The 19,216-nt window shown below is 47.0% G+C and overlaps 1 protein-coding gene across 1 annotated transcript in view; it reads left to right on the forward strand.

Moving 5' to 3' along the window:
- The first annotated feature begins 579 nt into the window (after window positions 1-579).
- The window catches only part of LOC139581924 (teneurin-2-like), a 120,250-nt gene continuing 101,613 nt past the window's right edge, over window positions 580-19,216 (forward strand). Inside the window, exons 1-3 of the mRNA XM_071412118.1 lie at window positions 580-595; window positions 2,182-2,425; window positions 13,430-13,668. Coding sequence (XP_071268219.1) covers window positions 580-595; window positions 2,182-2,425; window positions 13,430-13,668 — 499 coding nt within the window. The remainder of the gene's footprint in view (window positions 596-2,181; window positions 2,426-13,429; window positions 13,669-19,216) is intronic.

The raw sequence follows: 19,216 nt of genomic DNA on the forward strand, positions 1-19,216 counted from the left end.
TACTTGGAAACTAGAACTCAGACACCCCAACCCTCAGGAGACTGCCTACCTGGAAACTAGAACTCAGACACCCCAACCCTCAGGAGACCGCCTACTTGGAAACTAGAACTCAGACACCCCAACCCTCAGGAGACCGCCTACTTGGAAACTAGAAATCAGACACCCCAACCCTCAGGAGACTGCCTACTTGGAAACTAGAACTCAGGCACCACATGCTTCTGCTATTGAAAGTGCCATATATATAATTCAGTAGAATTTGAATGAATACTTTTTGTTATATTCATCGAAAGGGAGCTTTGAGAAATGCAATGCATTTTTATCGGCAGATTTGAGAGGGAGAGACAGAATATAAATACGAGACTTTAAACAGATGGTGTGTGAGTGTGTTTGTGTGTGTGTTTGTGTGTGTGTTTGTGTGTGTGTGTGAGACAGTGAGTGTGTGTGTGTGTTTGTGTGAGACAGTGAGTGTGTGTGTGTGTGTTTGAAATGTAAATAGTAGCATTTACTCACGTGGTTTCACAGCTATTAACATCTGCTGCACTGATGCAGGGATGAAGACAAAGGGAGAGAAACGGAGTGATGAAAAAGGATGAGAGTAGATGAAATGGAGGGATGAGACAGGAGGAGGACAACACATCATGACTATCAAACTCCATCATCCTCCACATGTGTGTGTCTGTGTGTGCGTGTGTGTGTGTGTGTGTGTGTTTGTGTGTGAATGTGCCTGTCTGCCATCTCAGGAGAGTCTTTGTGTATACACAGATGTGAAGTGTCTGTCCTGTGTAGAGAGGCCAGGTCCCTCCTCTCCTCCCTTCCATCTCTCTTTCCCTTTATAAACATCTGTCCATTCCCCTCTCTCAGAGCCACCAGAATCAGGCCTCTCCTAACCCTCCTTCTCTCTCCCCTCCCCTACTCTCCTCTCCCTTCCTCTACTTTTCCCTCCCTTCCTCTCCCCTCCCCTCCTCTCCTCTCCTCTCCCTTCCTCTTCTTTCCTCTCCCCTCCCCTCCTCTCCTCTCCTCTCCTATCCTTACCTTTCCCCTCCCCTACTCTCCTCTCCCTTCCTCTCCTTTCCTCTCCCCTCATCTCCTCTCCCTTCCTCTCCTTTTCCCTCCCTTCCTCTCTCCTCCTCTCCTCTCCTCTCCCTTCCTCTTCTTTCCCCTCCTCTCCTCTCCTCTCCTCTCCTCTCATATCCTTACCTTTCCCCTACACTCCTCTCCACTCCTTTCCACTGCTCTCCCCTCCTTTCCTTTCCCTTCCTTTCCTTTACTCTCCTTTCCTCTCCCCTGCTTTCCTCTCCTTTCCTTTCCTCTTCTCTCCCCACCTTTCCTCTCCTCTCCTTTCCTCTCCTTTCCTTTCCTTGCCTCTCCCCTCCTCTCCTCTCCTTTCCTTTACTCTCCTCTTCTTTCCTCTCCCCTCCTTTCCTCTCCCCTCCTTTCCTCTCCTTTCCTCTCCTTTCCTCTCCTCTCCTCTCTTCTCCCCACCTCTCCTCTCCTCTCCTCTCCTCTTCTCTCCTCTCCTCTCCCCTCCTTTCCTTTCCTCTCCTTTCCTTTCCTTTCCTCTCCTCTCCTCTCCTCTTCTCTCCCCTCCTCTCCTTTCCTATACTCTACTTTCCTCTAACCTCCTTTCCTCTCCTTTCCTTTCCTCTCCTTTCCTCTCCTTTCCTTTCCTCTCCTCTCATTTCCTCTCCTCTCCTCTCCTCTTCTCTCCCCTCCTCTCCTTTCCTATACTCTACTTTCCTCTAACCTCCTTTCCTCTCCTCTCCTCTCCTTTCCTTTCCTTTCCTCTCCTTTCCTTTCCTTTCCTCTCCTCTCACCTTCTATTCCTCAATCTGACCACAATAGAGATGGGGATCGCCATGCTTTCATTATTTCTGAATAACCATCTGATTTTGTTCTCTCCCCACCTTTCCTTTCCTCTCCTCTCCTCTCCTCTCCTCTCCTCTCCTCTCCTCTCCTCTCCTTTCCTATACTCTACTTTCCTCTCCCCTCCTTTCCTCTCCTTTCCTTTCCTTTCCTCTCCCCTCCTCTCCTCTCCTTTCCTCTCCTTTCCTTTCCTCTCCTTTCCTCTCCTCTCCTCTCACCTTCTATTCCTCAATCTGACCACAATAGAGATGGGGATCGCCATGCTTTCATTATTTCTGAATAACCATCTGATTTTGTTCTCTCCCTCTCTCTGTCCAGGAGCTCCTAACCACCTCGGTGGTTCCACCCTGCGACCCCCCCTGCCTCCCCCTCACAACCACCAGACCCTTTCCCACCACCACCACCACTCCTCAGCCAACAGCCTGAACAGGAACACCCTGAGAGGGGGTAGGAACACCATCCATGCCCCCCCTCCGGTACCAGGGGATGGGCCCACCTCACCGGAGTCAGTACAGCTACAGGACAGCTGGGTACTGAATAGTAACGTCCCACTGGAAACCAGGTGAGAAACTAGTCCTAGTTATACACACTGAAAATACACTACAGACCAGTTGAGAAACTAGTCCAAGTTCCTACAAACTCTACAGAACACAGAATACACACTACACACCAGGTGAGACTAGTGACAAAATACTTAAATGCACTTAATACCAGGTGAGACCAGAACCAGAGTGTATTAAATGTCTAGTTTATACTGGTACATACCAGTGCATGTTGACCAGCTGAGACCAGAAGCATTAAAAGCAAAAACGTGTTGGTTCTACTTTTAGTAATAAGAAGCTTTTTATTAAATTCCACAAGACATCAACCAATGAACAGTGTTGATCAGTCTATCAACCAATGAACAGTGTTGATCAGTCTATCAACCAATGAACAGTGTTGATCAGTCTATCAACCAATGAACAGTGTTGATCAGTCTATCAACCAATGAACAGTGTTGATCAGTCTATCAACCAATGAACAGTGTTGATCAGTCTATCAACCAATGAACAGTGTTGATCAGTCTATCAACCAATGAACAGTGTTGATCAGTCTATCAACCAATGAACAGTGTTGATCAGTCTATCAACCAATGAACAGTGTTGATCAGTCTATCAACCAATGAACAGTGTTGATCAGTCTATCAACCAATGAACAGATCAGCCTGTGTATTGTACAGGACACTGATGGGATGGAAGCCTCCTACTGTATCCCTGTGGAACCTCTCATGCTGAATACCAGCTACTCTGGGGACTGCATGAGACCACACACTGGGCACGCAAACACACACACACACACACACACACACACACACACACACACACACACACACACACACACACACACACACACACACACACACACACACACACACACACACACACACACACACACACACACACACACACACACACACACACACACACACTTCTTACAGAAGGTAGTCTACCCATCATGTCTCCACATACAGTCAGTCATACATGATCCATTAGTTCAGAATCCTATGTGAATATCTAATGTATCACACTGCTCCAATACATCACTTCCTTCTCATCATGCTGAACACAAAGAAAGACTACCTGTCTGTCTGTCTGTCTGTCTGTCTGTCTGTCTGTCTGTCTGTCTGTCTGTCTGTCTGTCTGTCTGTCTGTCTGTCTGTCTGTCTGTCTGTCTGTCTGTCTGTCTGTCTGTCTGTCTGTCTGTCTGTCTGTCTGTCACACACATCACACACTCTGTACACACACACACACAGAACACACACATCACACACTCATCACACACATCATACACACACATGACACATTCGGAAAATGCATCACACACCATGAAAACACACACACACACACACACACACACACACACACACACACACACACACACACACACACACACACACACACACACACACACACACACACACACACACACACACACACACACACACACACACACACACACACACACACACACACACACACAGTAGACCAACCTCAGAGGCTTTTAAATTAGGGGAATGTCTCTGCAGATGGACAAATACACTCTCCTGTCTCTCCTGCCAGCCCAGCCTGTTTAGGTTCAGGTGGTAGGGGTTGGGCATGGCTGTGTGCCTTGTCACAGTGACTGGAGCTGGAGCCCAGACCTCCAGACAAGCCTGCCAACCAACTCCCTCTAGCCCCAGGACGGGCCCTCCTGTCTGGGCACGGGGAGAGGAGAGGCTGGGTGGTCTGGCTGGAGTTCTGGAAACAGATCCATAGAGAGCCTGCCAGTCACACCATCAGACTGCTGCCAGTACCTATCCTCCCTCTCATTAAGAGATGACATTCTAGCGTGTGTGTGTGTGTGTGTGTGTGTGTGTGTGTGTGTGTGTGTGTGTGTGTGTGTGTGTGTGTGTGTGTGTGTGTGTGTGTGTGTGTGTGTGTGTGTGTGTGTGTGTGTGTGTGTGTGTGTGTGTGTGTGTGTGTGTGTGTGTGTGTTGTTGATAGTCTGGACAGGTTGGCAGGGAAGAGGGATAAAGCTTGATCTCCATGAAGGCACCAGAGTGAGATTTGGGGTTTAGGCTAGAATGACAGTGCAAGAGAAAAAGGGAGATTGGGAGAAACTGAGCGAGGAGTTGATAGAAAGAGATTGTTTAAGGGAGAGAGAGAGAGAGAAGGGAGAGAGAGAGAAGAGTAAGAAATAGAAGATAAGGGAGAGAGAGAGAAAGAAGAGAGAGAGAGAAAGGGAGAGAAAGAAGAGAGAGAGAGAGAGAGAGAGAGAGAGAGAGAGAGAGAGAGAGAGAGAGAGAGAGAGAGAAGGTGCAGGAAGGTGCAGAGAGGTGGAGGGATGATAAAAACAGATTGTATGGGAGGAGATTGAATGTGTTACTGTTGTGTCCCATATCCAATCTGTGTGTGTGTGCGTGTGTGTGCGCGTGTGTGTGTGCATGTGTGTGTATGTTCAGCTCTCACACAGTTTGATTTCCAATCGGTCCTGCAAAAGCTTCAATTTGCTTCTAATATCAGAATATTTCCCCACACCTCCGTCTCTGTCTTGGACCGCTCTGGGAGAGATAGAAGATCACTGAGAGGATCGCGCCAACTCAGTTTAACAGGGTAGAGAGGGGAGAGAGAGAGGAGAGAGAGAGAGAGAGAGGCAGAGAGAGGGAGGGGAGAGAGAGAGAGAGAGAGGGAGAGGGAGAGGAGGGAGAGGGAGAGAGAGGGAGGACAGAGAGAGAGAGGAGAGAGGGAGAGGGAGAGAGAGGGAGGACAGAGAGAGAGAGAGAGAGAGAGAGAGAGAGAGAGAGAGAGAGAGAGAGAGAGAGGGAGGGAGAGAGAGAGAGAGAGAGATAGAGAGAGGAACAGCACGTCAGAAATCAGCTCAATGTAATTGAAGAATCCATAGACTCTAACCAATTCTGGGAAAATTGGAAAACACTAAACAAACAACAACACGAAGAATTATCTATCCAAAATGGAGATGTATGGGTAAACCACTTCTCCAATCTTTTTGGCTCTATAACAAAGAATAAAGAGCAAAAACATATACATGATCAAATACAAATCCTAGAATCAACTATTAAAGACTACCAGAACCCACTGGATTCTCCAATTACCTTGAATGAGTTACAGGACAAAATAAAAACCCTCCAACCCAAAAAGGCCTGTGGTGTTGATGGTATCCTTAATGAAATGATCAAATATACAGACAACAAATTCCAATTGGCTATATTAAAACTCTTTAACATCGTCCTTAGCTCTGGCATCTTCCCCAATATTTGGAACCAAGGACTGATCACCCCAATCCACAAAAGTGGAGACAAATTTGACCCCAATAACTACCGTGGAATATGCGTCAACAGTAACCTTGGGAAAATACTCTGCATTATCATTAACAGCAGACTCGTACATTTCCTCAATGAAAACAATGTACTGAGCAAATGTCAAATTGGCTTTTTACCAAATTACCGTACAACAGACCATGTATTCACCCTACACACCCTAATTGACAACCAAACAAACCAAAACAAAGGCAAAGTCTTCTCATGCTTTGTTGATTTCAAAAAAGCCTTCGACTCAATTTGGCATGAGGGTCTGCTATACAAATTGATGGAAAGTGGTGTTGGGGGAAAAACATACGACATCATAAAATCCATGTACACAAACAACAAGTGTGCGGTTAAAATTGGCAAAAAACACACACATTTCTTCACACAGGGTCGTGGGGTGAGACAGGGATGCAGCTTAAGCCCCACCCTCTTCAACATATATATCAACGAATTGGCGCGGGCACTAAAACAGTCTGCAGCACCCGGTCTCACCCTACTAGAATCCGAAGTCAAATGTCTACTGTTTGCTGATGATCTGGTGCTTCTGTCACCAACCAAGGAGGGCCTACAGCAGCACCTAGATCTTCTGCACAGATTCTGTCAGACCTGGGCCCTGACAGTAAATCTCAGTAAGACCAAAATAATGGTGTTCCAAAAAAGGTCCAGTCACCAGGACCACAAATTCCATCTAGACACCGTTGCCCTAGAGCACACAAAAAACTATACATACCTCGGCCTAAACATCAGCACCACAGGTAGCTTCCACAGAGCTGTGAACGATCTGAGAGAAAAGGCAAGAAGGGCATTCTATGCCATCAAAAGGAACATAAATTTCAACATACCAATTAGGATCTGGCTAAAAATACTTGAATCAGTCATAGAGCCCATTGCCCTTTATGGTTGTGAGGTCTGGGGTCCGCTCACCAACCAAGATTTCACAAAATGGGACAAACACCAAATTGAGACTCTGCATGCAGAATTCTGCAAAAATATCCTCCGTGTACAACGTAGAACACCAAATAATGCATGCAGAGCAGAATTAGGCCGATACCCACTAATTATCAAAATCCAGAAAAGAGCCGTTAAATTCTACAACCACCTAAAAGGAAGCGATTCCCAAACCTTCCATAACAAAGCCATCACCTACAGAGAGATGAACCTGGAGAAGAGTCCCCTAAGCAAGCTGGTCCTAGGGCTCTGTTCACAAACACAAACACACCCCACAGAGCCCCAGGACAACAGCACAATTAGACCCAACCAAATCATGAGAAAACAAAAAGATAATTACTTGACACATTGGAAAGAATTAACAAAAAAACAGAGCAAACTAGAATGCTATTTGGCCCTAAACAGAGAGTACACAGTGGCAGAATACCTGACCACTGTGACTGACCCAAACTTAAGGAAAGCTTTGACTATGTACAGACTCAGTGAGCATAGCCTTGCTATTGAGAAAGGCCGCCGTAGGCAGACATGGCTCTCAAGAGAAGACAGGCTATGTGCTCACTGCCCACAAAATGAGGTGGAAACTGAGCTGCACTTCCTAACCTCCTGCCCAATGTATGACCATATTAGAGAGACATATTTCCCTCAGATTACACAGATCCACAAAGAATTCGAAAACAAATCCAATTTTGATAAACTCCCATATCTACTGGGTGAAATTCCACAGTGTGCCATCACAGCAGCAAGATTTGTGACCTGTTGCCACAAGAAAAGGGCAACCAGTGAAGAACAAACACCATTGTAAATACAACCCATATCTATGTTTATTTATTTTAACTTGTGTGCTTTAACCATTTGTACATTGTTACAACACTGTATATATATAATATGACATTTGTAATGTCTTTATTGTTTTGAAACTTCTGTATGTGTAATGTTTACTGTTAATTTTTATTGTTTATTTCACTTTTGTATATTATCTACCTCACTTGCTTTGGCAATGTTAACACATGTTTCCCATGCCAATAAAGCCCCTTGAATTGAATTGAATTGAATTGAGAGGGGGAGAGGAGAGAGAGGGCGGACAGAGAGAGAGAAAGAGAGATAGAGGGAGAGAGAGAGAGAGAGAGAGAGAGAGAGAGAGAGGGGGAGAGGGAGAGGGAGAGAGAGGGAGGACAGAGAGAGAGAGAGAGAGAGAGAGAGAGAGAGAGAGCAGGAGAGGGAAAGGGAGAGAGAGAGGAGAGAGAGAGGAGAGAGGGGGAGAGAGAGAGGGAGCGGGAGAGGGAGGGGGAGATCGAGCGAGAGAGGGAAGGAGAGAGAGAGAGGGGGAGAGAGAGAGGGGGGAAGAGAGAGACAGAGAGGGAGAGGGAGAGGAGGGAGAGGGGGGAGAGGGAGAAAGAGGGAGGACAGAGAGAGAGAGAGAGAGAGGGGGATAGGAAGGAGAGGGAGAGAGAGGGAGGACAGAGAGAGAACATAGAGAGAGAGAGAGAGGGGAGAGAGGGAGGGGGAGAGAGAGAGAGGAGAGAGAGGGGGGGGGAGAGAGCGAGAGGCAGCGAGAGAGGAGAGAGAGAAAGGGAGAGAGAAAGGGAGAGGGATAGGAGAGGGAGAGGGAGAGAGAGGGAGGACAGGGAGAGAGAGTGGGGAGACGGAAAGGGAGAGAGAGAGGAGAGAGAAAGAGGGGGGAGAGAGAGGAGAGAGGGGGAGAGAGAGAGGGAGTGGGAGAGAGAGAGAGAGGGAAGGAGAGAGGTAGGGCAGAGAGAGAGCGAGAGAGAGAGAGGGACGAGAGAAGGAGGGAGAGAAGGACAGAGATCAAGAGAGAGAGGGAAGGAGAGCGGGAGGGAGAGGAGGGAGAGGGAGAGAGAGGGAAAGAGAGAGAGAGGAGACAGGGAGACAGGGAGAGAGAGAGAGAGCAAGGCAGGGGGGAGAGGGAGAGGGGGAGAGGGAGGCCAGAGAGTGAGAGAGAGGGCGATAGGGAAAGGGAGAGAGGAGAGAGGGGGAGAGAGACAGGGAAGGAGAGAGGTAGGGCAGAGAGAGAGAGGAGAGAGGGAGCGAGAGAAGGAGGGAGATAAGGAGAGAGATCAAGAGAGAGAGGGTAGGAGAGGGAGAGAGAGGGGGGGGGAGAGGGGTGAGAGAGAGGGAGAGGGAGAGGAGGGAGAGGAGGGAGAGGGAGAGGGGGTAGAGGGAGAGAGAGGGATGACAGAGAGAGAGAGATAGAGAAGGGAGAGAGGGAGAGAGAGAGAGAGAGAGAGAGAGGGAGGGGGAGAGGGAGAGGGAGAGAGAGGGAGGACAAAAAAGAGAGATAGAGGGGGAGAGGGAGAGAGAGGAGAGAGAGAGGAGAGAAGGGGAGAGAGAGAGGGAGCGGGAGAGGGAGGGAGAGATCGAGAGAGAGGGAGAGAGAGAGGAAATGCGAGAGGTAGGGAGAGAGAGAGAGAGAGAGGAGAGAGAGAGAGAGAGGGAGCGAGAGAAGGAGGGAGAGAGGGAGAGAGATCAAGAGAGAGCGGGAAGGAGAGAAGGAGGGAGAGGGAGAGAGAGAGGGGGAGAGGGAGAGGGAGGAGAGAGAGAGGGAAGGAGAGAATGAGAGAGAGGGAGAGAGAGAGAGAGAGAGAGAGAGAGAGAGAGAGGGAATTAGAGGTAGCGAGAAAGAGAGAGAGAGAGAGAGAAAAAGAGAGAGAGAGGGAAGAAATGTGAGAGGAGGGGGAGAGAGAAAGAGAAGAGAGGGGGATCAAGGAAGGAAGGATGGAGCGAGAGAGGGAGGACCTGGACAATTAACAAGAGGACAAAGGACATTCAGGGTAATTAGCAGAAAGTCAACGCTCTTATTCACCAACACTCTTTCTGTCTCTCACACACACACACACACACACACACACACACACACACACACACACACACACACACACATACACACACACACACACACACACAAACACATCACCACGCACACACACAGACACATCACCACACACACATCACCACACACACACACACACACACACACACACACACACACACACACACACACACAGACACAGACACAGACACAGACACATCACTACACACAAACACACACACACACACACACACAGACACATCACTACACACACACACACACACACACACACACACACACACACACACACACACACACACACACACACACACACACACACACACACACACACACACACACACACACACACACACAGCTCCAAACACAGCACACACACAGCACCAACTTTGCACAGCAATCTATATAAATCAATGTTAATTAATTCGCACAAGCTTTTCATTTCTCTTCATAATTAGTCACATCTATTGACAAGCACACTTCCTCTATTGACAAACACACTTCCTCTATTGACAAGCACACTTCCTCTATTGACAAGCACACTTCCTCTATTGACAAGCACACTTCCTCTATTGACAAGCACACTTCATCTATTGACAAGCACACTTCCTCTATTGACAAGCACACTTCCTCTATTGACAAGCACACTTCCTCTATTGACAAACACACTTCATCTATTGACAAGCACACTTCAACTATTGACAAGCACACTTCCTCTATTGACAAGCACACTTCCTCTATTGACAAGCACACTTCCTCTATTGACAAGCACACTTCATCTATTGACAAGCACACTTCCTCTATTGACAAGCACACTTCCTCTATTGACAAGCACACTTCCTCTATTGACAAGCACACTTCCTCTATTGACAAGCACACTTCCTCTATTGACAAGCACACTTCCTCTATTGACAAGCACACTTCCTCTATTGACAAGCACACTTCCTCTATTGACAAGCACACTTCCTCTATTGACAAGCACACTTCATCTATTGACAAGCACACTTCCTCTATTGACAAGCACACTTCCTCTATTGACAAGCACACTTCCTCTATTGACAAACACACTTCCTCTATTGACAAGCACACTTCCTCTATTGACAAGCACACTTCCTCTATTGACAAACACACTTCATCTATTGACAAGCACACTTCCTCTATTGACAAGCACACTTCCTCTATTGACAAGCACACTTCCTCTATTGACAAGCACACTTCCTCTATTGACAAGCACACTTCCTCTATTGACAAGCACACTTCCTCTATTGACAAGCACACTTCCTCTATTGACAAACACACTTCATCTATTGACAAGCACACTTCCTCTATTGACAAGCACACTTCCTCTATTGACAAGCACACTTCCTCTATTGACAAGCACACTTCCTCTATTGACAAGCACACTTCCTCTATTGACAAGCACACTTCCTCTATTGACAAGCACACTTCCTCTATTGACAAACACACTTCATCTATTGACAAGCACACTTCCTCTATTGACAAGCACACTTCCTCTATTGACAAGCACACTTCCTCTATTGACAAGCACACTTCCTCTATTGACAAGCACACTTCCTCTATTGACAAGCACACTTCCTCTATTGACAAGCACACTTCCTCTATTGACAAACACACTTCATCTATTGACAAGCACACTTCCTCTATTGACAAACACACTTCCTCTATTGACAAGCACACTTCATCTATTGACAAGCACACTTCCTCTATTGACAAGCACACTTCCTCTATTGACAAGCACACTTCCTCTATTGACAAGCACACTTCCTCTATTGACAAACACACGTCCTCTACAAAACTGGCGGTGTTTCTCAAAATGCCTACTACCATGCTCCAAGTATGCAAATTGGATCACAGTGTCACACCAGCCTTTGCTTTGGCGCCCCCTCCCGTCCAGCTCAGACGTTCAGCGCCGTCCGCCTCCTAGCTGCTTCCGAACCTGCTGCTGGCAAACGCCCTTCACTCATCAACCCCGGACTTGTCTCATCATCATTACACACCCCTGGTTCCAATCCCCACTTAATCAATGTATATTTACTCCGTCTGTCATTTGTCTTTGTCGGTCATTGTAAATGTTGCTTGTTTTCCTCAGAGGAATCTCTCCTACTATTTCCTGAGTACTTTATTATTTTTGCACTTTGGGTTTCTTCACACTTGTATATATATATAGTGCTTTAATGAACTCAGTAGTTCTAAACCTGCGACTGTCTCCTGCTACTCCTCTCTACACTGGTGACACACGGGAGGGTCGGGGTACGAGTCCAAATCAAAGTATGTCGAAACGGAGCACAGAGGGAACTTCTGGAATGCTGGTACATATTTTGAAGCGTGTGTCGATGCAAGCTTCAACGGAAAGTATGCACAGAAATATGATGCAACCACGTAAAAAAAAATGATTAACGTTTGTTAAAATCAATAGCAGCCATTATTTGAGCTGAAGCGAGAGAAAATAAACTCTGACTTAGGAAAAAAATGTTGTCTATTCACATCTCATATGTTGCCTGACTAGAATGTTTTATCTTGTTACGTTAAGAGAGAGCCGGGGTGGGGAAAGAGAGAGCCGGGGTGGGGAAAGAGAGAGCCGGGGTGGGGAAAGAGAGAGCCGGGGTGGGGAAAGAGAGAGCTGGGGTGGGGAAAGAGAGAGCCGGGGTGGGGAAAGAGAGAGCCGGGGTGGGGAAAGAGAGAGCCGGGTGGGGAAAGAGAGAGCCAGGGAGGGAAAGAGAGAGCCGGGGTGGGGAAAGAGAGAGCCGGGGTGGGGAAAGAGAGAGCCGGGGAGGGGAAAGAGAGATCCGGGGTGGGGAAAGAGAGAGCCAGGGTGGGGAAAGAGAGAGCCAGGGTGGGGAAAGAGAGAGCCGGGGTGGGGAAAGAGAGAGCCGGGGTGGGGAAAGAGAGAGCCGGGGTGGGGAAAGAGAGAGCCGGGGAGGAAAAGAGAGAGCCGGGGAGGAAAAGAGAGAACCGGGGTGGGGAAAGAGAGAGCCGGGGTGGGGAAAGAGAGAGCCGGGGTGGGGAAAGAGAGAGCCGGGGTGGGGAAAGAGAGAGCTGGGGTGGGGAAAGAGAGAGCCGGGGTGGGGAAAGAGAGAGCCGGGGTGGGGAAAGAGAGAGCCGGGTGGGGAAAGAGAGAGCCGGGGTGGGGAAAGAGAGAGCCGGGGTGGGGAAAGAGAGACGGTTTAGTGTGACCTTGACATGAAACAGGCAGAAAAGGATATATAATCAGACCAGAGATAAAGAAAATAACGTAATCAAACGGTTTCATTAAAGTTTCATTAAGGGGGGATTGGATAAAGGCATACCCCTCCCTGCACAGATGTCATTTGAATGTGTATTCCATGTAGGTTCTACGTAATTTCATGGAAATATTGTGAAAACATAATTAAGTCCACCAATGAGTGCCCAAAGCAACGTTTGTGTGTGTGTGTCTGTGTGTTTGTGTGTGTATTTCCTTCACCTATACTCTGAGAGCAATCAACTCTCAATCTCTGGCCTCATATCTCTCTGTTCCTCTCCACTCTCAATCTCTGGCCTCATATCTCTCTGTTCCTCTCCACTCTCAATCTCTGGCCTCATATCTCTCTGTTCCTCTCCACTCTCAATCTCTGGCCTCATATCTCTCTGTTCCTCTCCACTCTCAATCTCTGGCCTCATATCTCTCTGTTCCTCTCCACTCTCAATCTCTGGCCTCATATCTCTCTGTTCCTCTCCACTCTCAATCTCTGGCCTCATATCTCTCTGTTCCTCTCCACTCTCAACCCCTCTCTCTCTCTAGTTGACTTCTTTGGGGTTTCGTTGTGTTTTGACTCTGTAGGTTTTGGACCTCTGCGTGTTTTGACTCTGTGTGTTTTGGACCACTGTGAGTATTATTTTTGTCCAACCAAAACATATCTCTCTCTCCTTCTTTCTCTCCCTCTCTTCAGGCACTTCCTGTTTAAGACATCGTCAGGGACAACCCCTCTCTTCAGTAGCTCCTCCCCTGGTTACCCTCTGACCTCTGGGACGGTCTACTCTCCGCCCCCTCGCCTATTACCCAGAAACACCTTCTCCCGCTCTGCCTTCAAGCTCAACAAGCCATCCAAGTACTGCAGTTGGAAATGTGCCGCTGTGTCGGCCATTACTGCAGCCAGCCTGCTGGCTATACTACTGTCTTACTTTATAGGTAGGTAGAGGACACACACTCAGCCTGCTGGCTATACTACTGTCTTACTTTATAGGTAGGTAGGACACACACTCAGCCTGCTGGCTATACTACTGTCTTACTTTATAGGTAGGTAGAGTACACACACTCAGCCTGCTGGCTATACTACTGTCTTACTTTATAGGTAGGTAGAGTACACACACTCAGCCTGCTGGCTATACTACTGTCTTACTTTATAGGTAGGTAGGACACACACTCAGCCTGCTGGCTATACTACTGTCTTACTTTATAGGTAGGTAGAGTACACACGCTCAGCCTGCTGGCTATACTACTGTCTTACTTTATAGGTAGGTAGGACACACACTCAGCCTGCTGGCTATACTACTGTCTTACTTTATAGGTAGGTAGGACACACACTCAGCCTGCTGGCTATACTACTGTCTTACTTTATAGGTAGGTAGAGTACACACGCTCAGCCTGCTGGCTATACTACTGTCTTACTTTATAGGTAGGTAGGACACACACTCAGCCTGCTGGCTATACTACTGTCTTACTTTATAGGTAGGTAGGACACACACTCAGCCTGCTGGCTATACTACTGTCTTACTTTATAGGTAGGTAGGACACACACTCAGCCTGCTGGCTATACTACTGTCTTACTTTATAGGTAGGTAGAGGACACACACTCACCCTGCTGTCTATAATACTGTCTTACTTTATAGGTAGGTAGAGTACACACACTCAGCCTGCTGGCTATACTACTGTCTTACTTTATAGGTAGGTAGGACACACACTCAGCCTGCTGGCTATACTACTGTCTTACTTTATAGGTAGGTAGGACACACACTCAGTCTGCTGGCTATACTACTGTCTTACTTTATAGGTAGGTAGGACACACACTCAGCCTGCTGGCTATACTACTGTCTTACTTTATAGGTAGGTAGAGGACACACACTCACCCTGCTGGCTATACTACTGTCTTACTTTATAGGTAGGTAGAGTACACACACTCAGCCTGCTGGCTATACTACTGTCTTACTTTATAGGTAGGTAGGACACACACTCAGCCTGCTGGCTATACTACTGTCTTACTTTATAGGTAGGTAGAGGACACACACTCACCCTGCTGGCTATACTACTGTCTTACTTTATAGGTAGGTAGAGTACACACACTCAGCCTGCTGGCTATACTACTGTCTTACTTTATAGGTAGGTAGGACACACACTCAGCCTGCTGGCTATACTACTGTCTTACTTTATAGGTAGGTAGGACACACACTCAGCCTGCTGGCTATACTACTGTCTTACTTTATAGGTAGGTAGAGTACACACACTCAGCCTGCTGGCTATACTACTGTCTTACTTTATAGGTAGGTAGAGGACACACACTCAGCCTGCTGGCTATACTACTGTCTTACTTTATAGGTAGGTAGAGTACACACACTCAGCCTGCTGGCTATACTACTGTCTTACTTTATAGGTAGGTAGAGGACACACACTCAGCCTGCTGGCTATACTACTGTCTTACTTTATAGGTAGGTAGAGTACACACACTCAGCCTGCTGGCTATACTACTGTCTTACTTTATAGGTAGGTAGGACACACACTCAGCCTGCTGGCTATAATACTGTCTTACTTTATAGGTAGGTAGAGTACACACACTCAGCCTGCTGGCTATACTACTGTCTTACTTTATAGGTAGGTAGAGTACACACACTCAGCCTGCTGGCTATACTACTGTCTTACTTTATAGGTAGGTAGGACACACACTCAGCCTGCTGGCTATAATACTGTCTTACTTTATAGGTAGGTAGAGTACACACACTCAGCCTGCTGGCTATACTACTGTCTTACTTTATAGGTAGGTAGGACACACACTCAGCCTGCTGGCTATAATACTGTCTTACTTTATAGGTAGGTAGAGTACACACACTCAGCCTGCTGGCTATACTACTGTCTTACTTTATAGGTAGGTAGGACACACACTCAGCCTGCTGGCTATAATACTGTCTTACTTTATAGGTAGGTAGGACACACACTCAGCCTGCTGGCTATAATACTGTCTTACTTTATAGGTAGGTAGGACACACACTCAGCCTGCTGGCTATACTACTGTCTTACTTTATAGGTAGGTAGGACACACACTCAGCCTGCTGGCTATACTACTGTCTTACTTTATAGGTAGGTAGAGTACACACACTCAGCCTGCTGGCTATACTACTGTCTTACTTTATAGGTAGGTAGGACACACACTCAGCCTGCTGGCTATACTACTGTCTTACTTTATAGGTAGGTAGAGGACACACACTCAGCCTGCTGGCTATACTACTGTCTTACTTTATAGGTAGGTAGGACACACACTCAGCCTGCTGGCTATACTACTGTCTTACTTTATAGGTAGGTAGAGTACACACACTCAGCCTGCTGGCTATACTACTGTCTTACTTTATAGGTAGGTAGGACACACACTCAGCCTGCTGGCTATAATACTGTCTTACTTTATAGGTAGGTAGGACACACACTCAGCCTGCTGGCTATACTACCGTCTTACTTTATAGGTAGGTAGGACACACACTCAGCCTGCTGGCTATACTACTGTCTTACTTTATAGGTAGGTAGGACACACACTCAGCCTGCTGGCTATACTACTGTCTTACTTTATAGGTAGGTAGAGTACACACACTCAGCCTGCTGGCTATACTACTGTCTTACTTTATAGGTAGGTAGGACACACACTCAGCCTGCTGGCTATACTACTGTCTTACTTTATAGGTAGGTAGAGTACACACACTCAGCCTGCTGGCTATACTACTGTCTTACTTTATAGGTAGGTAGGACACACTCAGCCTGCTGGCTATACTACTGTCTTACTTTATAGGTACGCAGGACACACACTCACACACACTGTTGATCAATTCCAGATCAATCTGGTTTGATATCATCAATACCAGCAGCTGTGTTGCATGGAGCCTGGTTTGGATTTGTAACAAGGAGTCTGGTTTGATACTACACCCCATGTGGCTCGTTGGCTGGCGTGGTGCTGTGGGAATTGTTGTGTGAGCATACCACTTAGTTTCCCACAGTCACAGCATGGATCTTGGACACATACACAGGTCTGGGAACAGATAAAGGACTCAGACACACAGAGACTTAGCAGGCCGCTGGAGTGTTATCACTGATTCGAGAACAGTTTAAAGGATAGGCACCTCTCTAGCAGAGCAATGTGGGAGTATAAAGGAGATGAGCTGTGAAAAGACGAGAATAGGTCTCTCTACTCTCACTAGTCACTGTAGTAAAAGATGGACAGAATAGATCTCTCTACTCTCACTAGTCACTGTAGTAAAAGATGGACAGAATAGGTCTCTCTACTCTCACTAGTCACTGTAGTAAAAGATGGACAGAATAGATCTCTACTCTCACTAGTCACTGTAGTAAAAGATGGACAGAATAGATCTCTACTCTCACTAGTCACTGTAGTAAAAGATGGACAGAATAGATCTCTACTCTCACTAGTCACTGTAGTAAAAGATGGACAGAATAGATCTCTCTACTCTCACTAGTCACTGTAGTAAAAGATGGACAGAATAGATCTCTCTACTCTCACTAGTCACTGTAGTAAAATATGGACAGAATAGATCTCTCTACTCTCACTAGTTACTGTAGTAAAAGATGGAGAGAATAGATCTCTCTACCTACTCTCACTAGTCACTGTAGTAAAGGATGGACAGAATAGATCTCTACTCTCACTAGTCACTGTAGTAAAAGATGGACAGAATAGATATCTCTACTCTCACTAGTCACTGTAGTAAAAGATGGACAGAATAGATATCTCTACTCTCACTAGTCACTGTAGTAAAAGATGGAGAGATGAATAGTGAAAGAGGGAGCTAGCAGGATGGAGTGGGAGAATAAGATGCAGGTCAGAGATGTTGGCAGTGACAGAGGGTATATATTGTGGTCAACCCTGGTGTTGACACATGAGAGAATGGAGCCTACAACCCTGGTGTTGACACATGTGGGAATGGAACCTACAACCCTGGTGTTGACACATGAGGGAATGGAACCTACAACCCTGTTGTTGACACATGTGGGAATGGAACCTAAAACCCTGGTGTTGACACATGAGAGAATGGAGCCTACAACCCTGTTGTTGACACATGAGAGAATGGAGCCTACAACCCTGGTGTTGACACATGAGGGAATGGAACCTACAACCCTGGTGTTGACACATGTGGGAATGGAACCTACAACCCTGGTGTTGACACATGAGGGAGTGGAACCTACAACCCTGTTGTTGAGACATGAGGGAATGGAACCTACAACCCTGGTGTTGACACATGAGGGAATGGAACCTACAACCCTGGTGTTGACACATGAGAGAATGGAGCCTACAACCCTGGTGCTGACACATGAGGGAATGGAACCTACAACCCTGTTGTTGACACATGAGGGAATGGAACCTACAACCCTGGTGTTGAGACATGAGGGAATGGAACCTACAACCCTGGTGTTGAGACATGAGGGAATGGAACCTACAACCCTGTTGTTGAGACATGAGGGAATGGAACCTACAACCCTGGTGTTGACACATGAGGGAATGGAACCTACAACGCTGGTGTTGACACATGAGGGAATGGAGCCTACAACCCTGGTGTTGAGACATGAGGGAATGGAACCTACAACGCTGGTGTTGACACATGAGGGAATGGAACCTACAACCCTGGTGTTGAGACATGAGGGAATGGAACCTACAACCCTGGTGTTGACACATGAGGGAATGGAACCTACAACGCTGGTGTTGACACATGAGGGAATGGAGCCTACAACCCTGGTGTTGACACATGAGGGAATGGAACCTACAACGCTGGTGTTGACACATGAGGGAATGGAGCCTACAACCCTGGTGTTGACACATGAGAAAATGGAACCTACAACCCTGTTGTTGCCAGCACCATGCTAACCCACTGAGCCAATAACTTATTGTTCCCCGTAGCTCCTGCCCTAAATCAGCATAACCCCAGAGTTTATGTAGTGTTGAGTTTAGTACTCACAATGGGGACTTGGCAGTGCTGAATGTGTGTTCAGAGCTCCCAGTGGGGACACTGTGGAGCACCCAGAGCCATGCAGCGTGAAGAGGACCCATGTGAGGTGTCCTCTGTGGAGCCCGATGATAAATTACAGCAGGACATGTGCCTGAACAGTACTTTCACCTCCCTCTCTCTCTCTGTGTGTGTGTGTGTGTGTGTGTGTGTGTGTGTGTGTGTGTGTGTGTGTGTGTGTGTGTGTGTGTGTGTGTGTGTGTGTGTGTGTGTGTGTGTGTGTGTGTGTGTGAGAGAGAGAGAGAGAGAGAGGCAGCTAGCGTGCCAGGTGTAGCCCTCAAACTCTCCTCTTCTCCTCTCCGGAATATAAACTGTGCCACAACATATCTGAATCCTTCCTCACCTTTAGTCCTAGAATGAATGACTGATTAATTAACGAATTAATAAAAAATTACCGAATGGATGAATGAAATGATAGACAGATGGACAGAGGTAGAGTGAAGAGGGCTACTTCATCATTCTTCCGGCAT

This window comes from Salvelinus alpinus, chromosome 7 (genome assembly GCF_045679555.1).
Source record: "Salvelinus alpinus chromosome 7, SLU_Salpinus.1, whole genome shotgun sequence".
Classification (NCBI taxonomy): Eukaryota; Metazoa; Chordata; class Actinopteri; order Salmoniformes; family Salmonidae; genus Salvelinus; species Salvelinus alpinus.